General features: G+C 43.8%; 2 protein-coding genes across 4 annotated transcripts; one reads left to right on the plus strand and one right to left on the minus strand.

Moving 5' to 3' along the window:
* Positions 1 to 596: 596 nt before the first annotated feature.
* LOC118713441 (olfactory receptor 52B4) lies at positions 597 to 1565 on the minus strand. The gene has a single exon (XM_036427999.1). The coding sequence runs from the start codon at positions 1563 to 1565 to the stop codon at positions 597 to 599; it is 969 nt and encodes a 322-aa protein (XP_036283892.1).
* Positions 1566 to 11398: 9833 nt separating this feature from the next.
* On the plus strand, positions 11399 to 26306 carry LOC123651864 (zinc finger protein 260-like). Of its 3 annotated transcripts, none has more exons than XM_045577668.1 (2): positions 11399 to 11447; positions 22951 to 26306. In XM_045577668.1, exon 2 carries the CDS (start codon positions 23103 to 23105, stop codon positions 25185 to 25187), a length of 2085 nt encoding a protein of 694 aa, XP_045433624.1. In that variant the 5' UTR covers positions 11399 to 11447; positions 22951 to 23102; the 3' UTR covers positions 25188 to 26306. The 3 variants fall into 3 exon arrangements, with proteins under 3 accessions (XP_045433624.1, XP_045433625.1, XP_045433626.1); XM_045577669.1 differs by lacking the exon at positions 11399 to 11447 and adding an exon at positions 13850 to 14065 and having other exon boundaries at positions 23047 to 26306; XM_045577670.1 differs by lacking the exon at positions 11399 to 11447 and having other exon boundaries at positions 22913 to 23838; positions 24007 to 26306.
* Positions 26307 to 27518: the final 1212 nt, after the last annotated feature.

Raw genomic sequence — 27518 nt, forward strand, 5'->3', positions numbered from 1 at the left:
TCCTGATCCTCCCCCCTAGATAGCCCAGCCTTGGAATGTTGCACCTTGGAATGTCACACCGCCTCTGGCAATTAGTCAATCCTGTGTTGCCATACCAAAGACCCCCCTTCATAGGCAACCCTGCCCCCCTTTGTCTCTGCTGTATAAATACAGCCATTTCAGAGAATAAAACTGAGGCTTGATCAGAACCTTGTCTTGCCTTCATTCTTTCGCGTTCCTTGTTTGTTCATTCTCTTAGGTGGTTCCTGCGTGCCCCCGTTGTTGTCCCGCGGGTCGGGACAATAAGGTTGGTTATTTTTAAATTAGTAAGAAAAAGCAACTAAAAGGACTAGAAAAGTTGTAGAAAGGAAACCATGGCCATTCTCTCCCTCTCTCTCTCTCTCTCTCTCTCTCTCTCTCTCTCTCTCTCTCTCTCTCTCTCTCGTTGGCAGTTGAATATTAATATCCTATAACATTCTTGGTGAACTTGCTTCAGAAACACAATCTTCAACCTATTTCCTAGTGTTTCATTTTACCACTAATATTTCCACCCACCTCTTCCATAGATCACACCATGAATAGCTATAGATGCTGGAAACTCTGGTCCTCTTCCAAAGTTATTCCTGTTTTTGGGAAAACATGTGAATAGCCTGCTCTCGGATGTGCTTGGTCTTGATCCCATATATGATGGGATTCAGCATAGGTGGAACCAGAATGCAGACATTAGCAAGCAAAATGTGGATATGAGGGGGAATGTGGCGTCCAAACCGCTGAGTAAGAGTAGTGAAGACGGCAGGCCCATAAAAGAGGATGATGATGCAGACATGGGAACCACATGTGTTGAGAGCTTTCTGACGAGCCTCTTGGGAAGACATGTGGAAGACAGCTTGGAGAATCAGCACATAGGAAACAAAAATTAACAGGGCATCTAAAACCACTGTCATTATTATTACAAAAAGTCCATACCAGATGTTCACCCGAATGTCATTACAAGCATATTTGGCCAAGCCGATGTGTTCACAAAAGGTATGCGGAATAATATTATTTTGGCAGAAAGTCAACCTTTTCAAAAGAAATATTATGGGGAAAATTGTACAGTAACTTCTCAAAAAGATGGAAACACCAATTTTCCCAATCAGTGTATACGTAAGAATGGCTGTGTATCTCAGCGGGTAGCATATGGCAATGTAACGATCAAATGCCATCACCAGCAGGATCCCTGACTCAGAGATGAAAGTGCAGTGGATGATGAAGAACTGAGCGATGCAGCGATCCAGGGAGATCTCCCCAGCATGGAACCAGAAGATGGCCAAGGCCTGAGGCACTGTGCACGTGGAGAGGACAATGTCTGCTCCGGCCAGCATGCAGAGGAAGAGGTACATGGGTTCATGCAGGCTGCTCTTTGTGAGAATAACAATGATGAGCAGGCTGTTCCCAACCAGGGCGATGATGTAGGAAATGAAGAAGGGAATGGAAATCCACATGTGCTGGTTCTCTAGGCCAGGGATGCCCAGCAAGCGGAAGACTGTGTGGCTAACACCGGTGTGATTTAAGGTAGTCACATGTGGGGACACCACCACAGACATCACTTCTTATTCACAGACACAGGAAAACATAGTATTCCTTATAATATTCTTTCTGAAGGCACCAAGACCTTTTGACGTATTCCTTCTTCTTTGAACATGCAAATCAAAAGAAACATATAAGGTAATAGAATATAGTCTCTGCCTTAATGAATGATTAAAAGGTATACATATTCCCAACTAATCAAAACAAAACAAAACATTTTGTTGAATCTATTTCTCCTATAGAAAGAGGATTATGAAAAGACAATAGGGAATTGTTCCATGTATCTGGAAATGCTGTAACAAGTGTTTCTTGAACGTGAAGAACTTGAACTTAGCTTTGTGGTGGATACTTCATCATAAAGAAAAACAATAAAAGAAAACATGGGTATTCAAATCAAAGTATAGCATCTTCGTAACAGTGTTCAGCTCAGGGTGGCTGTGCATAGGGAATACTGAAAAAAGCAGGGAGATGTTTGTTCAGGCAAATTGGGTATAATTGTCAGGAATGAGATTTGAAATCTCTCTGACTTCACCATATGCAATTTGCTGGCTTGTGAAGTGAGTCAAGGGAACTTTAAGAGGTAGCATGAACAGGGCCTCTGTGCCTGAGGTGAGGCACTGCTCATGCTCACACCTGAAGGAACTAAGTTTATAAATGACCAAAATGTGAAAGTAAGGCATTGTTGCTGGAAGGCATTGTGCATGATATTTTAAAGCTTTTTCTTCAGGTAAAATTCTATCATCTAACTCTTAGTGTACATTTGTTCATTCATTAACTCTGTCATTTAGGAAGCAGTAACTGTTTTTCAGGTACCACATTACAAACTGGAGATACAGGGGAAAAGGGGAATTTGACCGAGTCCTATGAACTTATGGTTTGACATAAACAGATAATTTGAAGAGCTGAAGACATATTTTAATTCCCCATAATAAAAAAGTATTTTAAAATAACTCCATAGCTAAGTTATAGCTCATGCTCAATAACATTATTTCTTCCACTCCAGTTACCCACATGATGCCCATATTTTTCTTTCTGGGGAAAATTACCAATTACCATCCTCCAAGTGCTGGAGGAAGGTGGTCTGTTATTAGTCACCTACCAAAAGGGTCAATCATCTGGCCTAGTTACGGTACTGTCTCCTGCAGAGCATATGGCTGCTTTATGAAAAAGTTCTATCCATGTTAGAATGGCTACCTTCAACAAATCATTAAACAACAAGTGCTTGCAAGGATGTGGAGAAAAGGGGACCCTTGTACACTGCTGGTGGGAATGCAGACTAGTGCAGCCTATGGAAAAAAAAAATATGGAGTTTCCTCAAAAAATTAAAAATGGAACTTCCACTTGACCCAGGGATCCCACTTCTAGGAATATATCCTAAGAAAACCTGAAACACCAATCAGAAAGAATATATGCATCATCTGTACCCCTATGTTCTTTGCAGCATAATTTACAATAGCTAAGATCTGGAAATAGCCCAAGTGCCATCAGTAGATGAGTAGATAAAAAAGCTGTGGTACATTTATACCGTGGAATACTACAAAGCTATAAGACAGAAGGATCTCTTACCTTTGAGTCAGCATGGAAGGATCTGCTAAGCAAAATATGCCAGTCAGAGAGAGATAAGCATCACATGATCTCACTCATATGTGGGATCTAAGGAACAAAATAAACTGATGAACAAAATAGATCCAGAAGCATAGAAGCATTGAACAGACTGACAAATCTCAGAGCAGGTAGGTGGGTGGGGAGAGATTAACTGGGGAATTTATATGCATATGTACATAGCCCATGGACACAGACAATAGTGTGGTGAAGGCCTGGAAGGGATGGGTGTCAGGTGGAGCTAGTCGATGGGAAAAAAGGGGGGAGGGAGACATATCTGTAATATTTTCAACAATAAAGATAACTTTTTCTTTTTAAGTTTTCTCCAGTGAAGGCATCTGACCTCCTGCATGGAAAAAGAAAAAAAAGGGGGGGAAAGTGGGATGGTACCAGAGGGATGTGAGAGCTGGTGTGGCTGGTGTGTGTCCTCACAGATCTGATTGGGAATGTAAAGGGGGGAAATGGCAAGAGAGAAGAGGCCATAGAAGACACAAAGCAACCAGTGCAGAGCTGGAAAGGAGGGAAGATTATGGAAGCTGGTGATGGCCATGTGTTTGAGGAAAGGGAGCACCAGAGGAAACTGTGTTCATTGGAGCCAGAGAGAGAAACCAGGGAGCTCAAAGGTCAAAGATATGTCTGTTCCATTCGTCTCCTGTCCAAGGTAGAATGACTTTGGTCTGACACACGTTTATCTACATGTTCCACTCAGTGCTCTTCCCCCATTATTCCCTTTTCACAACAGCCCAAGGTGTCCTGGACCATTTCCCAAGTCCTGCTTTGGGAAGGCCAACACAGATCCTTGTCATTCTCAGGGCTCTTCTCATATTTGCAATCTAAGTCAATATCTTTTCTGTTTTCTCATGTCATCTCATTATTAGGACATTTGTCATATATTGGACTAGAAGCCCAGTGCACGAATTCATGCATGGGTGGGGTCCCTCGGCCAGCCTGGTGATCAAGGCCAATTGGAGGTGGGGAGGGCCAGAGGAAGGGGCTGTGGGCAGTTGGTCAGCTGGCCCCACCCCGATTGGGTGGGGGAGGCAATCAGGGTGGGGCCTAGAGGGATGGGAGAGGTTGTGGGAAGTTGGGGAGACCAATGGGAGCCCTGATCCAGCCAGTTGGCAGCTGCATGGTGGGGTTGGTTGACCTCCCACCCGGTTGAACTCCTGCCCAAGGGGACAATTTGCATATTAGCCTTTTATTATATAGGATTACTTCTCTTTATTTGCCAACCTTCATTAACCTCAGCTATCCATATACTAGTACTCTCAACCTCCCTTCCCACATCTTACCCTCCACTTCTGTGGTAACCAACCAGAAAGATGCCTCTCATCTTTATAATTCTGCATCCATGTATATCAATAACATCAAAGAGTCCTTACAAAAAAAATAAATAAACGAACAAATAAATAAAAATAATAAATAAAATTTTAAAAAGAGTCCTGACCCCTCTGGCCTGTATGGACTGACCAGCTCAGTCCTTACCCTGATCCTGAAACCACTCCACCCACAGACGTCTATTTCACTCACCAGCTCTTAATGAGTCCTCAGGAACAGACGTGAGATTGGAGATGAAATTCAGTTTGTTGGGGCCCGGGCATTTGAGCTGTTTATTCTCTTTCATGAGAGCCCTTGAAGGAAGCACTTACATCAGGACCCCAGGGGCACAGCTGTCTCCAACAACTTCACGCTCTTCTCAAATGGCCTTATTCCCAAATCTACTTCCCCCTCCCTAGAGCTTCTCCAATTTTATCTCCTGCTCCTCCTCACATGTCCTGAAACCCATCCCACACCAAGTGTACACATTTATGATGTTTTACTCCAAGAAAATCTCTCCCATCTAAACCAGCTTTTCTGCAAGCCTGTTTTAATACCCATATTGAATTAAATTAATATTAAAGTTCTTTCCAATCTCTAATATTAATCCATACAATTAATATGTAAAAATAATTTTAAAATTTTTCATGTAAAGGATGATGTTGCAGTTATATTCATCCCTGGAGTGGTCATAAGATTCATATTCATAAATAATGAGGGTGTTTTTGGTTTTTGGTTTTTGGTGTGATTTTTGTTCATCTTCACCTGAGGATATTTGTTTCCATTGCTTTCAGAGAGAATGGAAAGGAGAGAGGGAAAGAAAAAAAATGGATGTGAGAGAGACACATCTACTGGCTGCCTCCCTCATGCTCCACGCCAGTGGGCAGGAAGTAAAACCACAACCCAGGTATGTGCACTTGACTACTAATCGAAACCGCAACCATTTAGTGCACAGGCCGACACTCAAACCACAAGCAACACCAGCCAGGGCAATAAGGAGTTTCAATAATTTCCTAAAGGTACATAAATGCTTGTGAACAATATATATGATATCATTTTTTACATTTGTGATGTCTTTTCATTTCATTTGTCTGCCTACTGTATCATTCTGTTTAGTATTTGGCCACCAAAACTCTAACTTTATGGTTGCTGAGAAAAAATTCTGTTTCCTTTATATTCTTTTCTAAGTATTTAATCTAGATTTTACTTATCCTAAATGTATGGTGTGAAATTTTTTTCAACTTGGAAATAACTTTATATTCTGATTATAAAGGTAATCTTGTACCTTGTTGTTTTGTGTTTTTTTGTTTGTTTGTTTGTTTTTTAAATATATTTTATTGATTTTTTTACAGAGAGGAAGGGAGAGAGATAGAGAGCCAGAAGCATCGATGAGAGAGAAACATCGATCAGCTGCCTCTTGCACACCCCCTACCAGGGATGTGCCCACAACCAATGTACATGCCCTGGACCGGAATCGAACCTGGGACCTTTCAGTCTGCAGACAGATGCTCTACCACGGAGCCAAACCGGTTTCGGCATTGTACCTTATTGTTTAAAAATCAGATAATAAATACAGGAAGAACAAAGTAATCCCACCATTAAGGGGGGGGGGGGGGGAAGTGTGTTTCTTAATATAAATACATACAGAAAAAAAATTATTTTATTTTGTTATTTATTTTTTACAGGGAGGAACGGAAAGGGAGAGTTAGAAACACCTATGAGAGAGAAACATTGATCAGCTGCTTCCTGCACACCTCCTACCGGGGCTGTGTCCGCAACCCAGGTACATGCCCTAGACCGGAATCAAATCTGGGACCTTTTAGTCTGCAGGCCAATGGTCTATCCACTGAGCCAAACCGGTCAGGGCAATACAAAAAAATTTTTATCAGCTAGTCTTCTATACTCTATGCTCTTCTAAAAATCTTACTAAGCTTTATTAGTTAAATAATAATATAAATTGATGCCCTTTATTATTCATGCCGGTCAAGGTCTCTGTCTACTGAGAAAAACCACCTTAGGCCACAAGAATTTTTAAAACAGGCAATACCTGACTATTCCAGAACACTGACCTCTTTTCCCTTATATTGCCAAATTAAAAAATGACAACAGCCAACACAATAGCTGACCGGTGTGAATAAATGAAAATGATACCTATTTTTTGTCAGATCAGCTATATATATATATTTTTTTTTCTTGGTGTGCTGAATTTTAGTAATTACTTTATGTGTGCCATGAGATAAAAAAAGTTGAAAATCACTGCTTTATAACATGGTGTTAGAACAAATTGCCCCATCAGAATATTTCCATTGAAAAAGAAACACTAATAAGAACTGAGTTCTATTATTCAATTTCCTACAAAATTCATTGAAAGGGAATATGGGCAAATATCTCTTAGCCTGATCTTAGTTCTTTTGGATATATACCCAGAAGTGGGAAGAACTGGACACTATGGTGGTGCTATTGTGAAAATTATGAGGATTATAGCTCTCATCATGAATCAAACATATAAATTGAAAATCAATGTAAAATTATTTTTCATAAATTTACTTTGTAGAACAGCTTTAAAGAAAAACTGTACACAGCTACCACCAACGAAGTTAACATGTTACCTTAGTATAATACATTTGCTATAATTAATAAACTAGTACTAATACGTTATATTAACTTTCATCTATACCATATTCATACTTCCTGAAATTTTACCTGATGTCCACTTGCTATTCCAAAATCCCTTCAAGATACCACATTATATTTAGTACTTCTCTTGGGGATGCTTGGCTATAACCATTCCTCAGATTTTCCTTGTTTTGAGGTTCTTACAGTCTTAATCAGTATAAGATGTCCCTCAACTAAGATTTGTCTAGTGTTCTTTTCATTATTATACTGAAGTTATGATATTTGGGGAGGAGAATACGGAAGTAAATTGTGGCTTTCATTTTTAAAAATATATTTTTATTGATTTAAGAGAGGAAAGGAGAGGGAGAAAGATAGAAACATCAATGATGAGAGAGAAACACTGATTGGTTTCCTCCTGCACATCCACAATGGGGATCAACCCTGTAACCAGGATATGTGTGCTGACCAGAAATCAAACTGTGACCTCTTGGTTCATAGGTCAAAACTCAACCACTGAGACACACCTGCCAGACATAAATTGTGATTTTCAAAAAAATCTTCTTTTTAATCATTATTGTTCAGATTATTAAAATTGTTCCTCTTTTTTCACCCACATAACTCTCCTCAATCAGGTTCCCACCCCACCTCATGCCCTAATCTCCTCCCTATCCCATTGTCCTCATCCATAGGTATATGATTTTTGTCCAGTCTCTTCCTGCACACCCCACTCTCCTTTCCCCTCAAAGATTGTCAGTCCACTCCCTTTCTATAACCCTGGTTCTATTATATTCACCAGATTATTCTGTTCATCCGATTTTTTATTCACTTGATTTTTAGATTCACTTGTTGATAGATATGTATTTGTTGTTCATAATTTTTATATTTACCTTTTTCTTCTTCTTCCTCTTCTTAAAGAATACCTTTCAGTATTTCATATAATACTGGTTTAGCAGTAATGAACTCCATTAGCTTTTTCTTATCTGTAAAGCTCTTTATTTGACCTTAAATTCTGTTAAATATATATATTTTATTGATTTTGTACAGAAAGGAAGAGAGAGAGATAGAGAGTTAGAAACATCGATGAGAGAGAGTCACTGATCAGCTGCCTCTTGCACACCCCCTACTGGGGATATGCCCGCAACCAAGGTATGTACCCTCAACCGGAATCGAACCCGGGTCCCTTCAGTCCCCAAGCCAACGCTCTATCCATTGAGCCAAACCGGTTTTGGCTGACCTTCAATTCTGAATGGTTGTCGGTTCTTGCTATTCATTATTTTGAATATTTCTTGCCACTCCCATCTGTCCTGGATAGTTTCTGTCAAGAAATCAGCTGACAATAGTATGGGTGCTTTGTTGTAGGAAACTAACTGTTTTTCTCTGCTGTTTTTATTATTCTCTTTTTTTGCCCTTGGCATTTTAATTATGATGTGTCCTGGTGTGGTCCTCTTTAGATTCATTTTGTTTGGGGTTCTCTGTGCTTCCTGGACTTGTAAGTCTATTTCTTTCACCAGGTAGGGGAAGTTTTGTGTCATTATTTCTTCAAATAGGTTTTCAGTATATTGCTCTTTTTCTTCTTCTGGCACAACCAAATTCTAACGTTGGTATGCTTGAAGTTGTCCCAGAAGCTTCTTACACTATCTTCAAATTTTTGGATTCTTTTTGCTTTCCCGGTTGGGTGTTTTTTGCTTCTTTGTATGTAAAATCCATGACTTTGTTCTTGTGATTCTCTAGTATGCTGTTGAATCCCTGTATATTTTTATTTCAGTCGGTGTTTGCTTAATTTCTAGTTGGTCCTTTTTCAGGGCCTTGAGGGTCTCACTAAATTTATTGGCTTTTTCTATGAAATTCTTGAAAAACCTTATAACCGTGGTTTTGATCGCTATATCCAGGTGTTTGCTTTTCTCTATTTCTTTCATTTGTGACCTGTTTGTCTATGCATTTTGGCTGCTTCCTTGAGTTGATAGAGTGGCTTTGTGTGCTAGGTGTTCTATAGGGCCCAATGGCTCAGCCTCCCCAGTTACTTGAGATGGACATTCTTGGTGCACACTTTTGTGAGCTGTGTGCACAGTCTAGTTATAGTGAAGCCTTGATTGTTGTTGGTATCATGGGAGGAATTGACCTCCAGGCCCGTTGACTGTGAGAATCACTTGCATCTACGATAGGAGAACTTCTAAGCTGGAGACACCTTTATGGGGGAAATACTTCCTTCAGTGAGGCTTTGGTGCTCAGTGAGTCTGCCCCCTGAGTGTGGCTCTTATGGATCTGAGGAGTTGTAATCTGGATAGTCCCACTCTGACCCCTGGGTACACTGGCTCTCGGATCTCCAAGGAGGTGCTAATTTAGCCTATGACTGAGGCCACCCAGCAGGAGCTATGGAGAGTTCTGCAAATTCCTGTTCTTTGTTTGGGGTTTGGAGGTGCCAAGATTAGGCCCAGCTGTGAAGCAGTGCAAGCTGTTGTGGAGCCTTGGGCTTTCTTTTGGATGTTCTGAATCTTTCTGACTCAGCTGCAATTTGTTAGGTATGTTTAGTTTTCAATGTACCATGCCATTTATATGCAAAAGCCTCTACAAACCGCTGGGATGGAGCAGTATCTCCGGGCAGAGCAAACAGTAATGGCTTCCCATCAGCCCTGCCCTAAGAGGCCCCCGGGTCTCAGTGTCCTGCAGTAATTGCTGCAAGCAACTCTGAGAAAAAGCCACTCTTGAGTTCCACCCGCTGGCTGACAGTCCAGTTTCGCCCCATATGAGTCTAGGTCCCCAGAGTCTCACCCACAATTGGAGTCCTGAGCAATCGGGAGCTTGTTTCTTCCTACAGGTGAAAAAGACAGCCACAATCTCTTAGGAGAAAATGGTGACTGGGACTCAGGTATGACTCAGCACCAGAATTGCTACCACCTCTCCAGGACTGCTGCCCACTCTCCCTAGAATCCACCAGTCTACACCTTCTCCTACACCTCAGCCATGGGAGAGAGAGAACTTGCATAACCAGACACCCAGAGAAGAGAGATCATGGGGAGACAAAGAAACAGTTCACTTATGAAAGAAAAGCAGGAATCACCAGAAAAGGAAGTAAACGAAATGGAGGCAAAGCAACCTGTCAGAGAATGAATTCAAAGAAATTGTCATGAGGTGGCTGAAAAGAATGGAAGACAAATTTGACAATATGTTTAAGAAACAAGAAGAAATGAAGAACCAAGAAGAAATGTAAAATGACATTGTTTCTGTGAAGAACTCAATAGAAAGCATCAAGAGTAGGCTAGAAGAAGCAGTGGACCACATCAGTGACCTAGAAGACAAGGTAGTAAAAAATACCCAAATAAAGCAGCTTCTAGAAAAAAAAATTTAAAGCAGGAGGAGAGACTAAGGGAACTTTGGGATAGCACAAAACAAAACAACAACTGCATAATAGCGGTTCCAGAAAGAGAGGAAACTGAGCAAGGAATAGAAAACCTGTTTGAAGAAATAATGACAGAAAACTTCCCTGATATAGGGAAGAAAAAACCCACACAAATCCAAGAAGCTCACAGAGCCCCAAGCAAATGAACCCCAAAAGACTGACATCAAGGCACATTATAGTTAAATTGGCAAACACCAACAACAAAGTAGGAATCTTAAAAGTGGCCAGAGACAGAAAGGATCCCCCATCAGGCTAGCAACGGATTTCTCAACAGAAACACATCAGGCCAGAAGGGAATGAATGAAACATACAATGTCATGCAAAGGAAAGGTCTGAATACAAGAATACTGTACCCAGTAAGGCTATCAATCAAAATTGAAGGTGAAATCAGGAGCTTAATAGACAAAAAAGGACTAATGGAGTCTATTACCACCAAACCAGCAATGCAGTAAAAAAAGGGTTTGCCCTATCACAGCTTAACCAAACTAACTGCAGCTCCGGTGAAATAGCTCCAAAACCTCCAAACCCAAAGCAAAGAGGAGAAAAAGGTAGTTCTTGCTGTAGCTCCTGCTGGGTGTCCTCAGACAGTAGCTGACCTTAACGCCATTGGAGATTCAGAAGCTAGTGTGTCTAGTGGTCTGTGTGAGATGACACCAGATTTCAAATCCTCACATCCATAAGTGACACATTCAAGAGGCAGACTCAGTGAGCACCAAAGCCCCACTGAAACAAATTTTGCCCCATAAGCGTGTCTCCAGCATAGCAATTCTTCCATTATAGACACAGTGGGTCCTCACAGCCAATTGGCCTGGAGGTCAATTCCTCCCAGTAACACCAACAATCAAGACTTAACTACATCAAGGCTGTATACTCAGTCCACAAAGGGGTACACCAAGAGTGTCCACCTCAGCCGAAACCAGTTTGCATCAGTGGATAGAGCATTGGCCTGTGGACTGAAAGGTCCCAGGTTCGATTCCAGTCAAGGGCATGTACCTTGGTTGTGGGCACATTCCCAGTAGGGGGTGTGCAAGAGGCAGCTGATTGATGATTCTGTCTCATCAATATTTCTAACTCTCTATCCCTCTCTCTTTATCTCTGTGAAAAATCAATAATATATATATATATACATTTTTTAAAAAGAGTGTCCACCTCAGGTAACTAGAAGGCTTACCCATTGGACCATATAGGACACCTAGCACATAAAGCCACCTTACTAGTTAAGGGAAGAAGTGAAAATGAGTAGACAAGGAAACAGATCACACATCAAGAAATGGAGGATTTCAAGCTGTATTACAAAGCCACTGTTCTCAAAACAGCATGGTACTGGTACAAGAACAGAAATATAGACTAATTGAATAGAATAGAGAACCCAGATATCAACCAAAACCACTATGCTCAATTGATATTTGACAAAGGAGGCCCGGAACAGCCAGGCCCGGAGTGTTGTGGGGTCAAACCCTGGGTTCAAAATGTAAGGAATGAAGGAGCAATGCAGCCAATTCGGGTACCAGAGCGTTATGTCCGTCATCACAATGGACTCAGAGAAGCTCCTGTGTCCCTTCACCCAAAGCGACTGAGAGTTTCCCAGACGACAGCAAAGTGGGAGAAGAAAACTGAAGGCTACGCAAAGGACTGTGGTGCTGTTGGGCCAAAGACCCCCCTGGTCTCTGGTCCTGACCGGTGGCGACCCCGAGAGAGAGCCAGGAGACCAAATTGATGCAAATGCAAGAGGCTTTATTCGAGCGCTCGGTCTCACAGCCTGCAGCCACCAAGGGGTGAGTGCTAGCTGGAGCCCCGAACAAGAGGAAGGGTACAGTTTTTAAAGGCAAAAACCACACGCAGGTGGTTAAAAATTTTCCATTCTATTCTAGGTTATGCAACGGTTATATCCTGTAGCTGTTATTTGCTCAAACCCGCAAGATTAGCCAAGCAGATAGGTTGTTTTGCAACCCAGGACCAAGAGCATTCTGCGGTTAGGGCGTTAGGTTCTTGGAACTGGGGCAGGGTAGGTTGACGAGGGGGGGTTTAGGGAGGTTCAGTCTAACAGTGCCAACATGGAGTCATCTGAAGAAATTAAAGACTGAAGTGGAAGGTACTTCTTTAATCATGTTCCTGCTCATGCTAGCATGTTAGCTTCCAGTCTTCTGCAAAGTCTTGTGCAGCAAGTCCAAGGACTCTGAGTAAATCTACACCAGCAACAAAAGAGACTCATTTAGTAGCTAAAAATATTAATATGTCCATAATTCTGATTTCTCATTTTGTTGTTTTGCATTGGCATTATTGTTATTATTTAATAGCCAGAGTTTTGCTCTTGACATTCAAGTTTTAAAAATAACATATATGTGGTTTAGTTTAAAATAAAATGAAAAAATATTTGACAAAGGAGGCATGAACATACAATGGAGTCAAGACAGTCTCTTCAATAAATGGTGTTGGGAAAATTGGACTTATACATGCAAAAAAATGAAACTAGAACACCAACTGACACCATACTCAAACATTAACTCAGAATGAATAAAGGACTTACACATAAGATGGGAAATTGTAAAAATACTAGAGGAATCCACAGGAAGAAAAATCTCAGACATGTGCAGAAGGAACTTCTTCACTTTGTCTAAGTAATGTAGATATAGTCTGTAACAATAATGTAATCCCGCTAACTACTGTCTGAAATGTTTGCTGTATGGAAACCCCCAAACTCTGTAACTTCCAAAATTAATGAACACCCCAATATCTTGATGTAAAAGCTCTGCGCACTGAAAATGTAAACTCCCTGCTCCCAATATAAGGCACATCATCTGGCCCACACTGATAAGGACACAACTTGTTTATGGCGGTCCATATAACCCCAGACCAGCTTAGAGGAGGACTCCACGTTGCTCAGAGAGTCAAGCCCCTGGTTGCTCTGCTGGGTGAGCCTGAACCAACTGCGGCCGCCTGCCTGTCTCTGTTTTCAGCGTCTGTCCTTCAGTGTGCAGGGCCGGGTGGCCTTTGCCAGAGCCTAGGACCCACTAGGAATAGGTAGATAAACCCTGTGTGATTGCATCCTGATTCTGTGTGTCATGGTTTCAGGTTCTGCTCAGCTGTCTAGACATTGAAGTACCAGGGGACAGGCCGTTATTGCTGACTCCTGGTCACCTGCGTTTGTCCCAGTGAGTCTAGACAGATAATTAATTGGGACTTAATTGGGACACTGCCCCTCTCACCCACACCCAGGCTCCCGCTGGGCGCCTCCACCAGCCCCACTGAGGGGCTGGCTCTGTCCGTCATGGGGCGGGACGAGGTAGCCGCGCCCACGAGGGCGGGTCTCCAGGACGGCGCTTCCAATAGGAAGGCGCTTCCGGTGACTACGTGTGCGTCCCGGGGGACTGAGGAGCGCGCCCGTCCGGTGGAGTTGGTTCGCCCGGGACCCAGCCATCCGCTTTCCACCGTCTGAGAGGCGGCCGCGGACTCCTCACAAGTTCAGGGCTGGACTCGGAGCCCGGATCCCCGCCCGCCACCCCGGAGCCCGGTCCGGAGCCCGAGGAGCGCCGGCTGCCGTTCCCTGCGGGACCCAAAGGGAAGCGCGAAGGCGAAGGGGGGCAGGTGAGTCTGGCGGGGCCCAGGGAGGCAGCACCGCAGACGGCGCTGGGCAGCGAGGGCCAGGGAGGCAGAGAAATAGAGAAGGACGCAGGAAAAGGCGTTGTGAAGACCAAGGGAGGGAAGGCTCCGCGCGAGAAGAGTGTTCCCTGGGCTAAATGCCACTGCGAAGCCATGGGGAACACTAAGAACCAAATGGGCATTGGATTTGGTAAGAGCGGCTTGCAGGTACATCGGGTCCCACTTACACTGAAGCCCGAAAAGTCTAAGATTTGGCAGTGGGAACACAGGTTATAGAGGGGAGGTATGCTTAGTGTCCTCCCCTGGCCTGCTTCCGAAATAATGAATTGGTCCCTTGGAATTTCAAAAGGTAAGTAATTAAACCAAACTAACTCTAGGCTTTTATATGTTAGATTAGTTTAGATCCTGGGAGGATGGGGGGGGGGGGCGGGGGGAAGACACACACACGTTTTTATACTGTCCACTAGACAAGGGCATCCAGGAATGAAGCAGAGAATTTTTTTTTTTTTGCTTCTAGTAAATATTTTTTATTATTTTTTTTAAATAAATTTTTAATGTTCATAATATTACACATGTTCCTTTCCCCCCCTTCTCACCCCACCCTCTGCCCTTTCCCCACCCCCCATTGTCCTCATCCATAGGTGCACAGTTTATGTTCAGTCTCTTCCCACATCCCCCTCTCCCCTTTTCCCCAAGAATAAACAGTTCACTCCCCTTCCATACCTCTAATTCTATTATGTTCAACAGTTAATATTGTTCCTCAGATTTTTTTTTTTTAGTTTCCTTGGTTTTTAGATTCACTTGTTGATAGTTACGTATTTGTTGTTTATAATTTTTATCTTTATTTACTTTCTCTTCTGAAAGAACCCCCTTCAGCAATTCATATAATTCAGGTTTGGTGGTGATGAACTCCTTTAGCTTTTTTTTATTAGTGAAGCTCTTTATCTGACCTTCGAATCTGAGTGATAGCTTTGCTGGATAGATTATCTTTGGCTGTAGATTCTTGCTATTCATCACCTTGAATATTTCTTGCCATTCCCGTCTGGCCTGCATGGTTTCTGTTGAGAAATCAGCTGACAATCGTATAGGTGCTCCTTTATAGGTAACTACCTTCTTTGCTCTTGCTTCTTTTAATATTCTCTCTTTGTCTTTTGCTCTTGGAATCTTAATTATGATTTGTCCTGGTGTGGTCCTCTTTGGATTCCTTTTGTTTGGAGTTCTGTGCGCTTCCTGGGCTTGTAAGTCTAATTCTTTCATCAGGTGGGGGAAGTTTTCTGTCACTATTTCTTTCAGTATGTTTTCGATATCTTGCTCTCTCTCATCTTCTGGGACCCCCATAATTCTGATGTTGGTTCGCTTGAAGTTGTCCCAGAGGTTTCTTACATTATCTTCAACTTTCTGGATTCTCTGGCCTTCTTGCGTCTGCGGAGGAGTGTCTTCTGGCTCTTTATGTTCCAAATCTTTGACTTGATTCTTGCGATCTTCCATTCTGTTTTTGGGACTCCATAAAATATTATTTATTTCAGACAATGTATTCTTTATTTCTTGTTGATCCCTTATTATTTCTAGTTGATCCCTTTTCATATCCTCATAGGTCTTGTTTATTTTATCGGCCTTTTCTAGGAGATTCTTGAACAACCTTATAAGTGTGGTTTTGAATTCTATATCCAGTCACTTTTTGTCCTCCATTTCTTTGGTTTGTGATCTATTTGGTTTAGGCATTTTCGCAGGAAGCTTTCCTGATGGGGTGGGGTTTCAGGGTGGAGCCTTCAGCCTTGGCTTCCGTCAGCCCCGCCCTATGCGACTCCTGAGACTCAGGGTCCTTCAGTACTTGTTGCAAGCGCCTCTGAGAGAAAGGTGCCCTCGATTTTCGCCTGCTGCCAAACTCTATGCTCTCCCCCAATGAGTCCGGTATTGGGGTTCAGTTCAGTAGGTAGTGGGATTGGAGGTGGCGTTCAGAGCAGTCTGGAGCCCCTGTCTCCTTCCCGTCAGGGCAATCCCGCGGCACAGCCGGCCGGCCCTTCTCTGTGCGCAGTGTACGCGCCTCCGGGACCTCCTTTCACCGCTTCCCCGGAGTCCCGCCTTACAGCCCGGCTCCCTATGGATGAGCCTGGGTCCCCAGGGTCTGGCCTAGAATTGGGGTTCAGAGCAGTTGGAGCTGGGCCCAGCACAGTCCGAGCTTTTCTCTCCTTCCCGCTTGGGACCGCCAGCCAGGCTCTCGGCCTCCCTCCTCTCTGGCTCCGTCCTCTCCGCGCATGCCGTGTGTCTCCGTACCTTGGGCTTTTACTGCTCCTCCGAGCTTCCTCCTGATTTGCTCCTTGCTTCTTGTTGTAGAATTTCCAGTCAGTCGATTTTCCTGTAGTTCTGGGTAATGTCCATTTTATATTTTAGTTGTATTTTATTGAAATTGTTGTGTGCGGCTGCGGCCAGTTGCCTACCCGGGCAGCCATCTTGGATTCTCCCCGAAGCAGAGGATTTGAGTAAACACCCGGGCGCCTGCATAAGCATAAGGTCAAGAAATACTTAGGGGTGCCACCTTCGACACTCCCCTAACTCGGAATTACAATAAACAGGGCAGGCAGCCTTCCACTCACTTCCCTGTTATCAGAATGTCCTCTGTAAAAACCAAGTCTCTTGTGCTTCCAAACATGTAAGGAAGGGGTTAGAGAACAGTCAGGAATCTGGAGTGAATGAAACCTAACCCAGTCAGTACCTTGGAACTTTAGGACATTTGTAGATGAGCATGAAGTGCATTCAACCTCCACATCATAGGGTGTTGGTGTTGCTTATATCATAGAAAAGCTGAATAAAATACTGAGCAACTGAAGGTATTAGAGAAAAATCAAGTCAGACAGAACTTGAAGGAAATTGCTGCAGAGAATGTGGGAGCACCTAGGAAGGCCCACATTTACCTGTGCTTCTGCCCAGAACATTTACTAACTCAGAGAGTAAGGAACAGGGACCAAGCTGAAAGAGGTGGCCAGGGCTGGTAGCATTTCAGTTGGCTGGGAAGAAGGAAGTTGGAGTTCAGAGATACCATGGAGTCTGAGATTTTAAATGGAAGTGGAAACCTTAGACAAATGTGCCCAAAATTCACTGTGCAGGTTCCACTTGGGGTGTTTGTCAGTTCCAAAGCTGTACATGCCCAAGGCAAGATTCCCAGCCCCTAGGTTGAAGGCAACGGTTGCAAGGCTAAACAGTTGTGCAGCCCAGCCAGCGTGGCTCAGTTTGAGCATTGATCTATGAACCAGAATGTCTCAGTTTGATTCTCAGGGCACATGACTGGTTGCAGGCTCAATTCCCAGTGTGGGGCGTGCAAAAGGCAGCTCATCAGTGATTCTCATCATGAGAATCTTCCTCTCACTCCCTCTCCCTTCCTCTCTGAAATCAATACAAATATCCTATTTAATAAAGAGAGAATATGAAAATTGACCACCACAAAGATGGAGGCGACCACAGAAGGGGGTGGGGGTTCTAACAAGATGGCTGTACCTACAGCAGAGGCAGGGGTTTTTGTAACCCAAGCAGAGGCTGAGTTGCCTTAATGAGACTTATCCAGCAATCAGAGGGACCTGAGGCTGGGTCCCCCACCCAGCTGGGCTTGACAGGGGAATCTCTGGCCATGTGCCCCACACGGCAGGACTTGATGGGGGACCTCAGACAACTCCCCCCAGCCCTGGCACTAGGCCGGTAACCTCATACCACGTCCCCACCCAGCAAGCCTTGACTGGGACCCACAAGGCACATCCCTAGTCTGGTCCAGGGGAACCTGAGGATGCATCCCAAAACCAGGTGGGTCTTCACTGCAGCCACGAAGCTTTGCCCTGGACACTACACCAGGGGACCTAAGGCTGCGCTCTGACTGGCCCAGGGGACCTGAGGCTGCACCTCAGGTCCTGCGGGGCTGGGACAGGACAGGTCTGAGTCTCGCATGATTATGAAAAGTGCACAGGTTGGTGGGGACTTGACTCTGGGTCCCCTGGCACACCCCAGACTCTGACAAGAGAGGAAGATTTTCATAGATAGTTTACTAATTTTCTTTAATCTCTGACACATATTATAGTGAAAGGGCAAATACCAATATTAAAATATTTGGTCTTATTAATTCCCTTTGAATGTGCAGCAATTTTGTGCACCAGGTCACTGGTACTAAAATTTTACAAAAGGTGTCACAGAGTGAGTATGCAGTTGAAATTACTGCAGTGAGTAGGAGGACAGAGAAATCAACATTGTCATGCAATAAAAACATTTTCCTAGTTCTTTGAGGCCCAAAATGAGGAATTTGACAATGAGTATGCCAGTGTAGAGATCCATTAATATTCTTTCAAAATTAAATTTCCAGAGTATTTTTATATGAAGCACTATCATTTTGGCATACAGTAAATTAATTTGGAAGAAGTACTCAGGTTAATATTTTCCTGTGTGTTTCCTCCAAGCTACCTGAGCTGCAACTGCTCTTCCACAAGAAGATCCATCAGACACTGCTCAAGTGAGTTCTAGTCCATAGTTCATATATAAGCCTCAGAAATATGTCCAGGCCTGAGTAGAGAACTCTGTAACAGTGCCCTCGGCTCCCTCCCACTTGTCAGGATGACCTCCCTCCTGGGAAAATCACATCCAGGGCTTGCTGAGGTCTAGATTTCCCTGCCTGAAGCTCAGTTCTCTCCAGCTGGGCTCTCCTCATCATTCTCAGATTTCTGCGACGTCACCACCTACTTTAAAGGGAATTGCCATCCCTTGGAGTCAGGAGAACCAAGTTACTGCCTGAACCTACTTTTGTTTTTCTGCAGTTAATCCAGTTACTTTCCCTGGGCCTCACAGAGACCTGTGCAGCTCCAATGGCAATTCTCCCAGGTTTTCCAGGAGGGAGACGAGCATTCCAGAGAAACCCCAGGAAAATTGGTTTGAGTCAGTCCCCCTCTTAACAGTGGAGCTTGTAGTCTGAACTAGTGCACATGTGAAGTTCTTTCCCTTCCTGTTCAGGATGAGCCGGTGGGAGTACCAGTGTACCGATCCATTAGTGTCTTTTGTCTAACTTAAATTTCCATAGTTTTACTTTCCATATTAAGCACTATCATTCTGTGCAGACAATAAGTCTACATTTAGAAGAAGGCTGTTGACAATACCTGTGTGAAGGTACCAGAGGAAACAACCCCTTCCATCAAGTATCTGCTGTTGGGTCTCTATATATATTATTTTTAATTTCAGTCAATGCATGCTTAATTCCTAGTTGGTCCTTTTTCTACCCTCGAGGGTCTCACTAAATTTATCAGCCTTTTCTAGAAAATTCTTGAAAAACCTTATAACCATGGTTTTGAAGTCTATATCCAGGTGTTTGCTTTCCTCCATTTCTTTCATTTGTGACCTGTTTCTTTGTCTTCGCATTTTGGCTGCTTCTCTGTGTTGATAGAGTGGTTTGGTGCGCTAGGTGTCCTATAGGGCCCAGTGGCTCAGCCTCCCCAGTTACCTAAGGTGGACACTCTTGGTGCACCCCTTTGTGGGCTGTGTACACAGTCGTTTTGTAGTTAAGCCTTGATTGTTGTTGGTATCACTGGGAGGAATTGACCTCAAGGAAAATTGGAAGTGAGTGTAAGCTGTGTCTATGATGGGAGAACTTCTGTGCTGGAGACACACTTATAAGGCAAGACTTGCTTCAGTGTGGCTTAATGCTCACTAAGTGTGTCCCTTGTAGATTTGAGCAGTTGTAATCTGGATGGTCCTTCTCTGGCCCCTGGCTACATTTCTCTTGGATCTCCAAGGAGGTGCGAAGTTAGCCTCTGCCTGTGGCCACCCAGCAGGCGCTATAGAGAGATGATCAGATTCCTGTTTTTTGGGTTTTGAAGACTTCCAGATGAGGCCCAACTGTGAAGCAAATGCAATCTACCGCGGGGCCTCGGACCTTTTGCATGTTCTGGGTCTCACTGACTGAGCTGCAGTTTGTTACCGTTTTTGCCGAAAATAAGACCTGCTTACAGGTTTCCTTCTGAGTGAAATATAAGGCATCCCCTCAAAAATAAGAAATGGAGTCACAAGAAATTCACTAGGAAATTCAGGAATTGGCTTGTTCCAGAAGATGATGACATGATTATTTAATAAATGAGAAAAATCTTGATACTATAGATTCACAGTTTTTCTGGTTTGTGTTGACAACTACTATACTACCGTACTGTATACAGGTAATAAATTTCCTTTATTTTCATTTAACAATAAATGTGTACCGTATTCTTCTTCATGGAAAAATAAGACATCCCCCGAAAATAAGACCTAGTGTATCTACGGGAGCAAAAATTAATATAAGACACTGTTTTATTTTTGGGGAAACAGGGTAGGTAAGTTTAGATTTTAAAGCACCAGGCTATGCATATGCAAAACCTCTGTGCGCCGCTTGCATGGGACAGAGTCTCAGGGAAGAGGAAACAGCAATTGCTTCCCATCAGCCCTGCCCTCAGAGGCCCCGGAGTCTCAGTGTCCTGCAGTAATCACTGCACGCACCTCTGAGAGAAAGCTGCCCTTGTGTTCCCCCTGGTGTCAGACAGTCCACTTTCTCCCCGTATGAGTCTGGGTTCCCAGTCTCACGCACAACTGGAGTTCAGAGCATTCAGGAGCTTTTCTCTCCTCCCACCTGATAAAGACAGCCACGTACTCATTTGCCAGGCCTCTCCATGTGCATCTCTCTACTTCTGCCTTTACTTCTGCAATTCCTCTCAGTGTCGGTGTGCCTTTATCTTTCTTTCTGGTTGTAAAATTTCCACTCAGCAAGCCTTCTTGTGGTTCTGGATGATGTTTGTTTTGTCTTTTAGTTGTAGTTTTAAAATTGTTGTGCGACGGCCTGGCCTCTCTAGACCCATTTACAGCAGGGTGTTCAATCACGTTCCACCTCGCAGGCTCTCGATCTCTCCAGAACCCCCAGCCTCCACAAAGAAAGCTTATTTTCAGGTGATGTACTTATTTTATATGCAAAATATCTTACTCCTCATCCCAGCAGCACACTCTCCTCCAAGACGGAGCAAAAGACCTGTTGTGTCAGCAGGCAGGGGCCTGCAGCAGACCCTCATGGTGACGGGGCCATTGGCTTAGGAAAACGAGTCAAATGCTGATGTCTAGTGGTTTCCCTGCTTCCCCAGGACTCACTGAGGTCAGACAGGCTTGGATTCCCTTCTGTGACCCCAACTGCCTCTGTGACCCCAACTGCCTCTCCTTCCCCATCCCTCTCATCACCCAGGGTTTTGTTTCTCAGGACAGGCAGGGCTGTGGCATAGCAACAAGAGCAAGCCAGCCCCAGGGCCTGGCACACAGGTGCTCAGTCACGACATGCTGAATGAGTTTCAGATCGGAATATTCTCCTGATATAGGTAAGAAGGCTGATGATTATTCTCTGCCTGGAAGATGGCTTGGGGTCTGGACGGGCGCACAGTCTCTGGATTCAGGCTGAGACCTGGGTTCAAATCTAACCCACAATATACCTGGGGCCTGGACCTGAGCATGAAGTGGACATCCCTTTCCCCATCTGTAAAATGGCGATAATAATTCCAGCCTCCGGGAATTTTCTGAGGGCTGAGATCATGCATGTGGGGAAGCCCTATATAAATTGAAAAACACAGTGTTTCAATAATGTTCCTGTCCCTCTTGACCGACTTGGACAAGGTTACGTCCAAGGTTATGTGTCAGGCCTCAGATCCTCAGCTCCTAGCTCCCTTCCCTCCACTGACCAGCAGTAATATTGTAAGGTTCAAGGGCAGTGTCCTTCCCACGGTGTCGTGTCTCCTGTCACATAGTCCTATCTCTGGACCCCAGCTCCCAGCACAGGGCCCTGCACACAGGGCAGTCTGCCCCTCGGGTGACCCAGTGTTTCAGGAGGACCCTTCCCTGGTTTGTGGGCCACTTTCCCACTGTCTAACCTTCCCCAGCCGTTCCCTTCAGGAAACTCTCTGCCCAGGGAAGCCCAGTTGCTGTGTGCTCCCTGGCCCTCACCACCTCTCAGGGTCTGTCTTCCCTGAACAGGCCATGTGGCCTCTGAATGCCTATTTCTTCTTCTGTAAAGGGAGCATAACTCATGGCTGGGCACAGTATGTCAGAATAGTTAGTCCTCTTCTCTCTCAGGACTTCCCATGAGTCATGATCCCAGCCTGTCAGTCAAGTCTCTCTGACTCTCAGCTCACAGCCTGGCTGGGCAGATATGGTCAGTCACCATCCCCTGCCAGGTGGCAGACTGTGTGACCTTGGGAAGGGATGTAGCCTCTCTTGGCCTCAGAGTTTCGACCAGTTTTGTCTGAAGATGGCATGGGGAATCGCCAACGCTGAGCCAGAATATAAAAATCCCTGAATCTCAATAAACAGCAACTCTCTGCCCCTCCAAAAAAAAAAATTTAATTAAAAATAAATAAATAAAATAAAATTGTTGTGTGAGGCAGCATATCATGTGTTTACCTATGCCCCCATTTTGGCTTCTCAGTTAGTGTTTTTGTTAATGTTATGAATGTCTTTTTTGTTACTGCTTTTTCATCCATTTAAAAAAAATTTATCCTAGAAGAAAATTATTTTATGTCAAAGTTATTTTATGTCTCCCTGTAATTAGTTCTGTAAGAATGTCCATCATTTCAAGACAACTTTTCATCTGAAATCTGTAGCAATTCTCTTATATTTTGTAGCCAAAAACGAGTTTGTTTATTCCATCCAAATTACTTCAAAACTCAGGAAACAAGTGTACTTTAGGACATGGGTAAAGTGACTCATTTTAAGCTATGCTTACTCAAACAGATTACATCAGGTTCTTATACAAAGCTTTGCAGTGCAGTTGTTTGTCATTTTTAAAGTCAACAATTGACCCTAGCTAGTTTTGCTCAGGGAAAAATGTGGACTGAAGGCTCCAGATTTGATTCCTGTCAAGGGCATATGCCTAGGAATAAATAAAGTCAATAGTTGACTTCCAGTGCTCTCCTTCTGATGGTCATTTCCTCTTTTCTCAGGATCGCCAAAGTGGGTCAGAGCATCCTAAGCACTGAGTCTTGCTACAGATGCCAGAATGAGAAGGCGCAAGAGTCCTGATCCCCACCAACCAGCCTCTCAGGTGACCATTTCTGGGCCTGGGACAGGAACCACTGTGCCCCTGGCTGCCCCCTCTCCTGTCACCTTCACCGTGTTCAACCCACAGAGGCCCCCATCTGAGGTTGGTGTGACCTTTGAGGATGTTGCTGTGCGCTTCTCTAAGGAGGAATGGTGCCTCCTTGATGAGGCTCAGAGACACCTGTTCCTGGAAGTGATGCTGGAGAACTTTGAACTCACATCCTCTCTAGGTTGCTGCTGTGGAGCAGAGGATGTGGAGGTACCTACTGAAGAGCTTATTTCTGTGAGAGTGTCAAAGGCAAAGAACCCCAAGGTAGCTTTATCCTCCCAGAAGAGCCATCCCTGTAAGAGTTGTGGGCGAGTCCTGAAAGACATCTTTTATTTGTTTGAACAGCAGGGAACACCACATAGCCTGAAACTGTTGAGGTGTGGGGCATGTGCAAAGCAGTTTTATTTCAGCAAGAAAGCCATTGGCTGCAACCAGTCGCTTGCTCAGGACCATAGTGTCCATAATGGAATACAGTGTCTTGTGTGCCGTGAATGTGAGAAGTCTTTTACAAAAATCTCTGACCTCCATAATCATCAGAAATTTCACACAGGAGAAAGGCCATACAAGTGCAGTGAATGTGGGAGATGCTATAGAAAACACTCCACACTCATTCAACACCAGCAAGTTCATTCTATAGAAAAGTGTCATGAGTGTGCTGAATGTGGGAAATTCTTTATCCAAAGGGGAGCCCTTGTGCAACACCAGAGAGTTCACACTGGAGAAAAGCCATATAAATGTGATGAGTGTGGAAAATCCTTTAGTCAATCTTCAACCCTCGTTGAACACCAGAGAGTTCACACTGGAGAAAAGCCATATGAGTGTGTTGAATGTGGGAAATATTTTGCCACAATCTCTAGACTTTATGGCCATCAGAGACTTCACACTGGAGAAAGGCCTTATGAGTGCAGTCAGTGTGGAAAATCTTTTACCAGAAGCTGTAATTTGCATCGTCATCAGAAATGTCACAGCGGAGAAAAACACGAATGCAGTCAGTGTGGGAAATCTTTTACCGATAGGGGAAACCTCCGTCGTCATCAGAGACTTCACAATGGAGAAAGGACTTATGAGTGCACTCAGTGTGGGAAATCTTTTACCGATAGCAGAAACCTCCTTTGTCATCAGAGACTTCACACTGGAGAAAGGACTTATGAGTGCACTCAGTGTGGGAAATCTTTTACCACTAGCGGAAACCTCCGTTTTCATCAGAGGGTTCACACTGTAGAAAGGCCTTATGAGTGCACTCAGTGTGGGAAATCTTTTACCACTAGCAGAAACCTCCGTCGTCATCAGAGCGTTCACACTGGAGAAAGGCCTTATGAGTGCACTCAGTGTGGGAAATCTTTTACCACTAGCAGAAACCTCCGTCGTCATCAGAGCGTTCACACTGGAGAAAGGCCTTATGAGTGCACTCAGTGTGGGAAATCTTTTACCACTAGCGGAATCCTTCGTTTTCATCAGAGGGTTCACACTGGAGAAAGGCCTTATGAGTGCACTCAGTGTGGGAAATCTTTTACCGAAAGCAGAAGCCTCCTTTGTCATCAGAGGGTTCACACTGGAGAAAGGCCTTACAAGTGCACTCAGTGTGGGAAATCCTTTACCACTAGCGGAAACCTCCTTCGTCATCAGAGACTTCACACTGGAGAAAGGCCTTACAAGTGCAGTGAATGTGGGAAATCTTTTATCAGGAGCTGTCATTTGAGTGATCATCAGAAATGTCACACTGGAGAAAAACATGAATGCCATCAGTGTGGGAAAACTTTTACCACTGGTGATGGCCTTGGTCGACATCAGAGACTTCACACTAGAAAAATATATGAATGCAGTCAGTGTGGGGAATCTTTTACCACTAGCAAAAGCCTCCTTTTTCATCAGAGTGTTCACACTGGAAAAAGGCCTTATGAGTGTACTCAGTGTGGGAAATCCTTTACCTCTAGCGGACACCTCCTTCATCATCAGAGACTTCACAATGGAGAAAGGCCATACAAGTGTAGTTAATGTGGGAAATCTTTTACCAGGAGCTGTCATTTGAGTGATCATCAGAAATGTCACACTGGAGAAAAACATGAATGCAGTCAGTGTGGGAAATCTTTTACCACTGGTGATGGCCTTGGTCAACATCAGAGACTTCACACTGGAGAAAAACATGAATGCAGTCAGTGTGGGAAATCTTTTACCACTGGTAATGGCCTTCGTCGACATCAGACACTTAACACTGGAGAAAGGCCTGATGAGTGCAGTCAGTGTGGTAAATCTTTCACCACTAGCCATGTCCTCCGTCACTATCAGAGACTTCACATTATTGAAAAGCCTTATGAATACAGTCAGTGTGGGCAGTTGTTTGCCATGAACAAATACTTGTATCATCATTAGAGAGTTCACATGAGAAAGGCCTCAGGATTGCAGTGAATGTGGGAAATATTTTGCCAGAAACATCACTTTCATTGTCATCAGACTGTTCACAGGGTGTGCCCATACTTTTGGAGGCAATCACTTTCAAAGACCGTGCAAAGGGCCATGTGTCCTAATGTTTGCAACTTTATTTGTGATGGTCACTTGGGTGTACGTAAGTAGGGTTTAAGGGAATGCATATCTGCTACAGAATCACTGGCCTAATAGGGATTGTGCATAATTCTTATAATGGAGATAGGTTTAATTTCTCTTCATTAATAACTCATAATGCAATGTCCAAGTCAGAAGAGAGGTGAATGTTTAACTTAGAGAAATTAGAAAGTTGTGATTTAAGCCAATTGCACATTTTTGCATCCTTCCAGATTCTCTTCTATCACAGATTTAATTCCTCCACATTCTAGAAAAGATTTGGTTTGGTCAGTCATCCTTTATTTAAACTTTTTTGTAACTTTGTCATGCTATGTCATTGTTCAGTTGCATTTTCTTCTAAGGTTTTATGGTGAGACCTTTTTCAGATGTGCATTTGCTATCTACATTTGGTTAATTTCTGAGCATATGTTCTGCCAAATCTATGAATTTTGGCAATTTTCTTTAAGAAATGAGCAGTTAAATAACAAAAAGGAAGGTTGGAATTTCTCTGTTTGCATCGCTTTTGCTTTGTAGGATAAGTGTTTTTCATGTTGGAAAAAAAGCAAATAAATAATTTAGTCAATATAAGGGTCTTATTTCATTCTTTCGAAGTGAATTCCTAGATTTCCCAGCACTGTTTATTGAAGAGAAACTATCCTCTCCCAACTGTGTATTATTGGCTCGTTTGTCGGAGAGGAGGAGTTGGCAGTATATGCAGGGGGCTAGAGGACTCCTTGTAAATCGGTCCTTCTTGGGGACATCACAGTGGGCTGCAGAGGTACTAAAGGGAAAGGACAAATGAACCAGCTTAAGACTGATCTTCACAGTCAGTTTAGAGGCAGCACTGCAATGTGACAAGAGCCCTGAGTTGAAATTTGCACTAACTAGATGACCTTTCAAAGAATAGAAGCTCCTTTCACTGTGATACAGAGTTTCTAAGAAATAAAGTTTGTTGAGAATTTAATATAGTAAGACAGTAGCTGACACAGTTCTCAGTTCTCGCAGTATTGCCATGACGTACTAGTTCTGTTATCCTATTTTATAGAACAGGAAGCTAAGGCTTAGTAGAGTGAGCAAAACTCCCAAATCACAGGGCTAATAAGTGACACAGCCACAGACTGTGCTGCTCAGAGTTGGGTTAAAGACTCTTCCTTGCTTCTGCTGCCTCAATGTCAGCCACTGTCCTGCACTGTCTGTGTCTCTGTACCTGTCCCTCTGTCTCTGCTCTGTGAATTGAGTCCTTGTCCATTTCTCATAGGACACCTTCTCAGGTTCCTCTTGTAGGTAAAAGTTTTCTGCCTCTAGAACGACTTTCCATTCTTCACTGTATGATGAGAGCAAGTACCTCTTTTATTCTCCTGTGGCCATTTTTCATTGCACTGGCCCCACATGGCATAAGCATGAGAGCCCTCCCTCTCCCTGACCTGGGGCCTCTCTATGAGGTATGGGGCAGTAAGACAGGACGGCAATGGTAAGGCCCCATCATCTTACCAATGGGCCCTCCTGCAGCACAGAGACCATCTCTCCAGAAAACAATCACGAGTCCAGCTGGACACACAGAGATAAAGTCCATCTTCGCCAGTAACCCCAGAATTTCTAACAGAAATGTGACACCATTTTCACTTGACTCACCTCCTGATCCAGCAAAAAATGGGAAGGTATTCTAATTCCCAGTGTTGACATAGGTGTGAGCCTATGGAGTCATAAACTAATAAAACCTCTCAGACATAGTGAAACGGGGAGTATGTTTTGAACCAGTATTTTGCCTCCATACTCTCAGATTCTAAT

This window comes from Pipistrellus kuhlii, unplaced genomic scaffold (assembly GCF_014108245.1).
Source record: "Pipistrellus kuhlii isolate mPipKuh1 unplaced genomic scaffold, mPipKuh1.p scaffold_m20_p_9, whole genome shotgun sequence".
NCBI lineage: Eukaryota > Metazoa > Chordata > Mammalia > Chiroptera > Vespertilionidae > Pipistrellus > Pipistrellus kuhlii.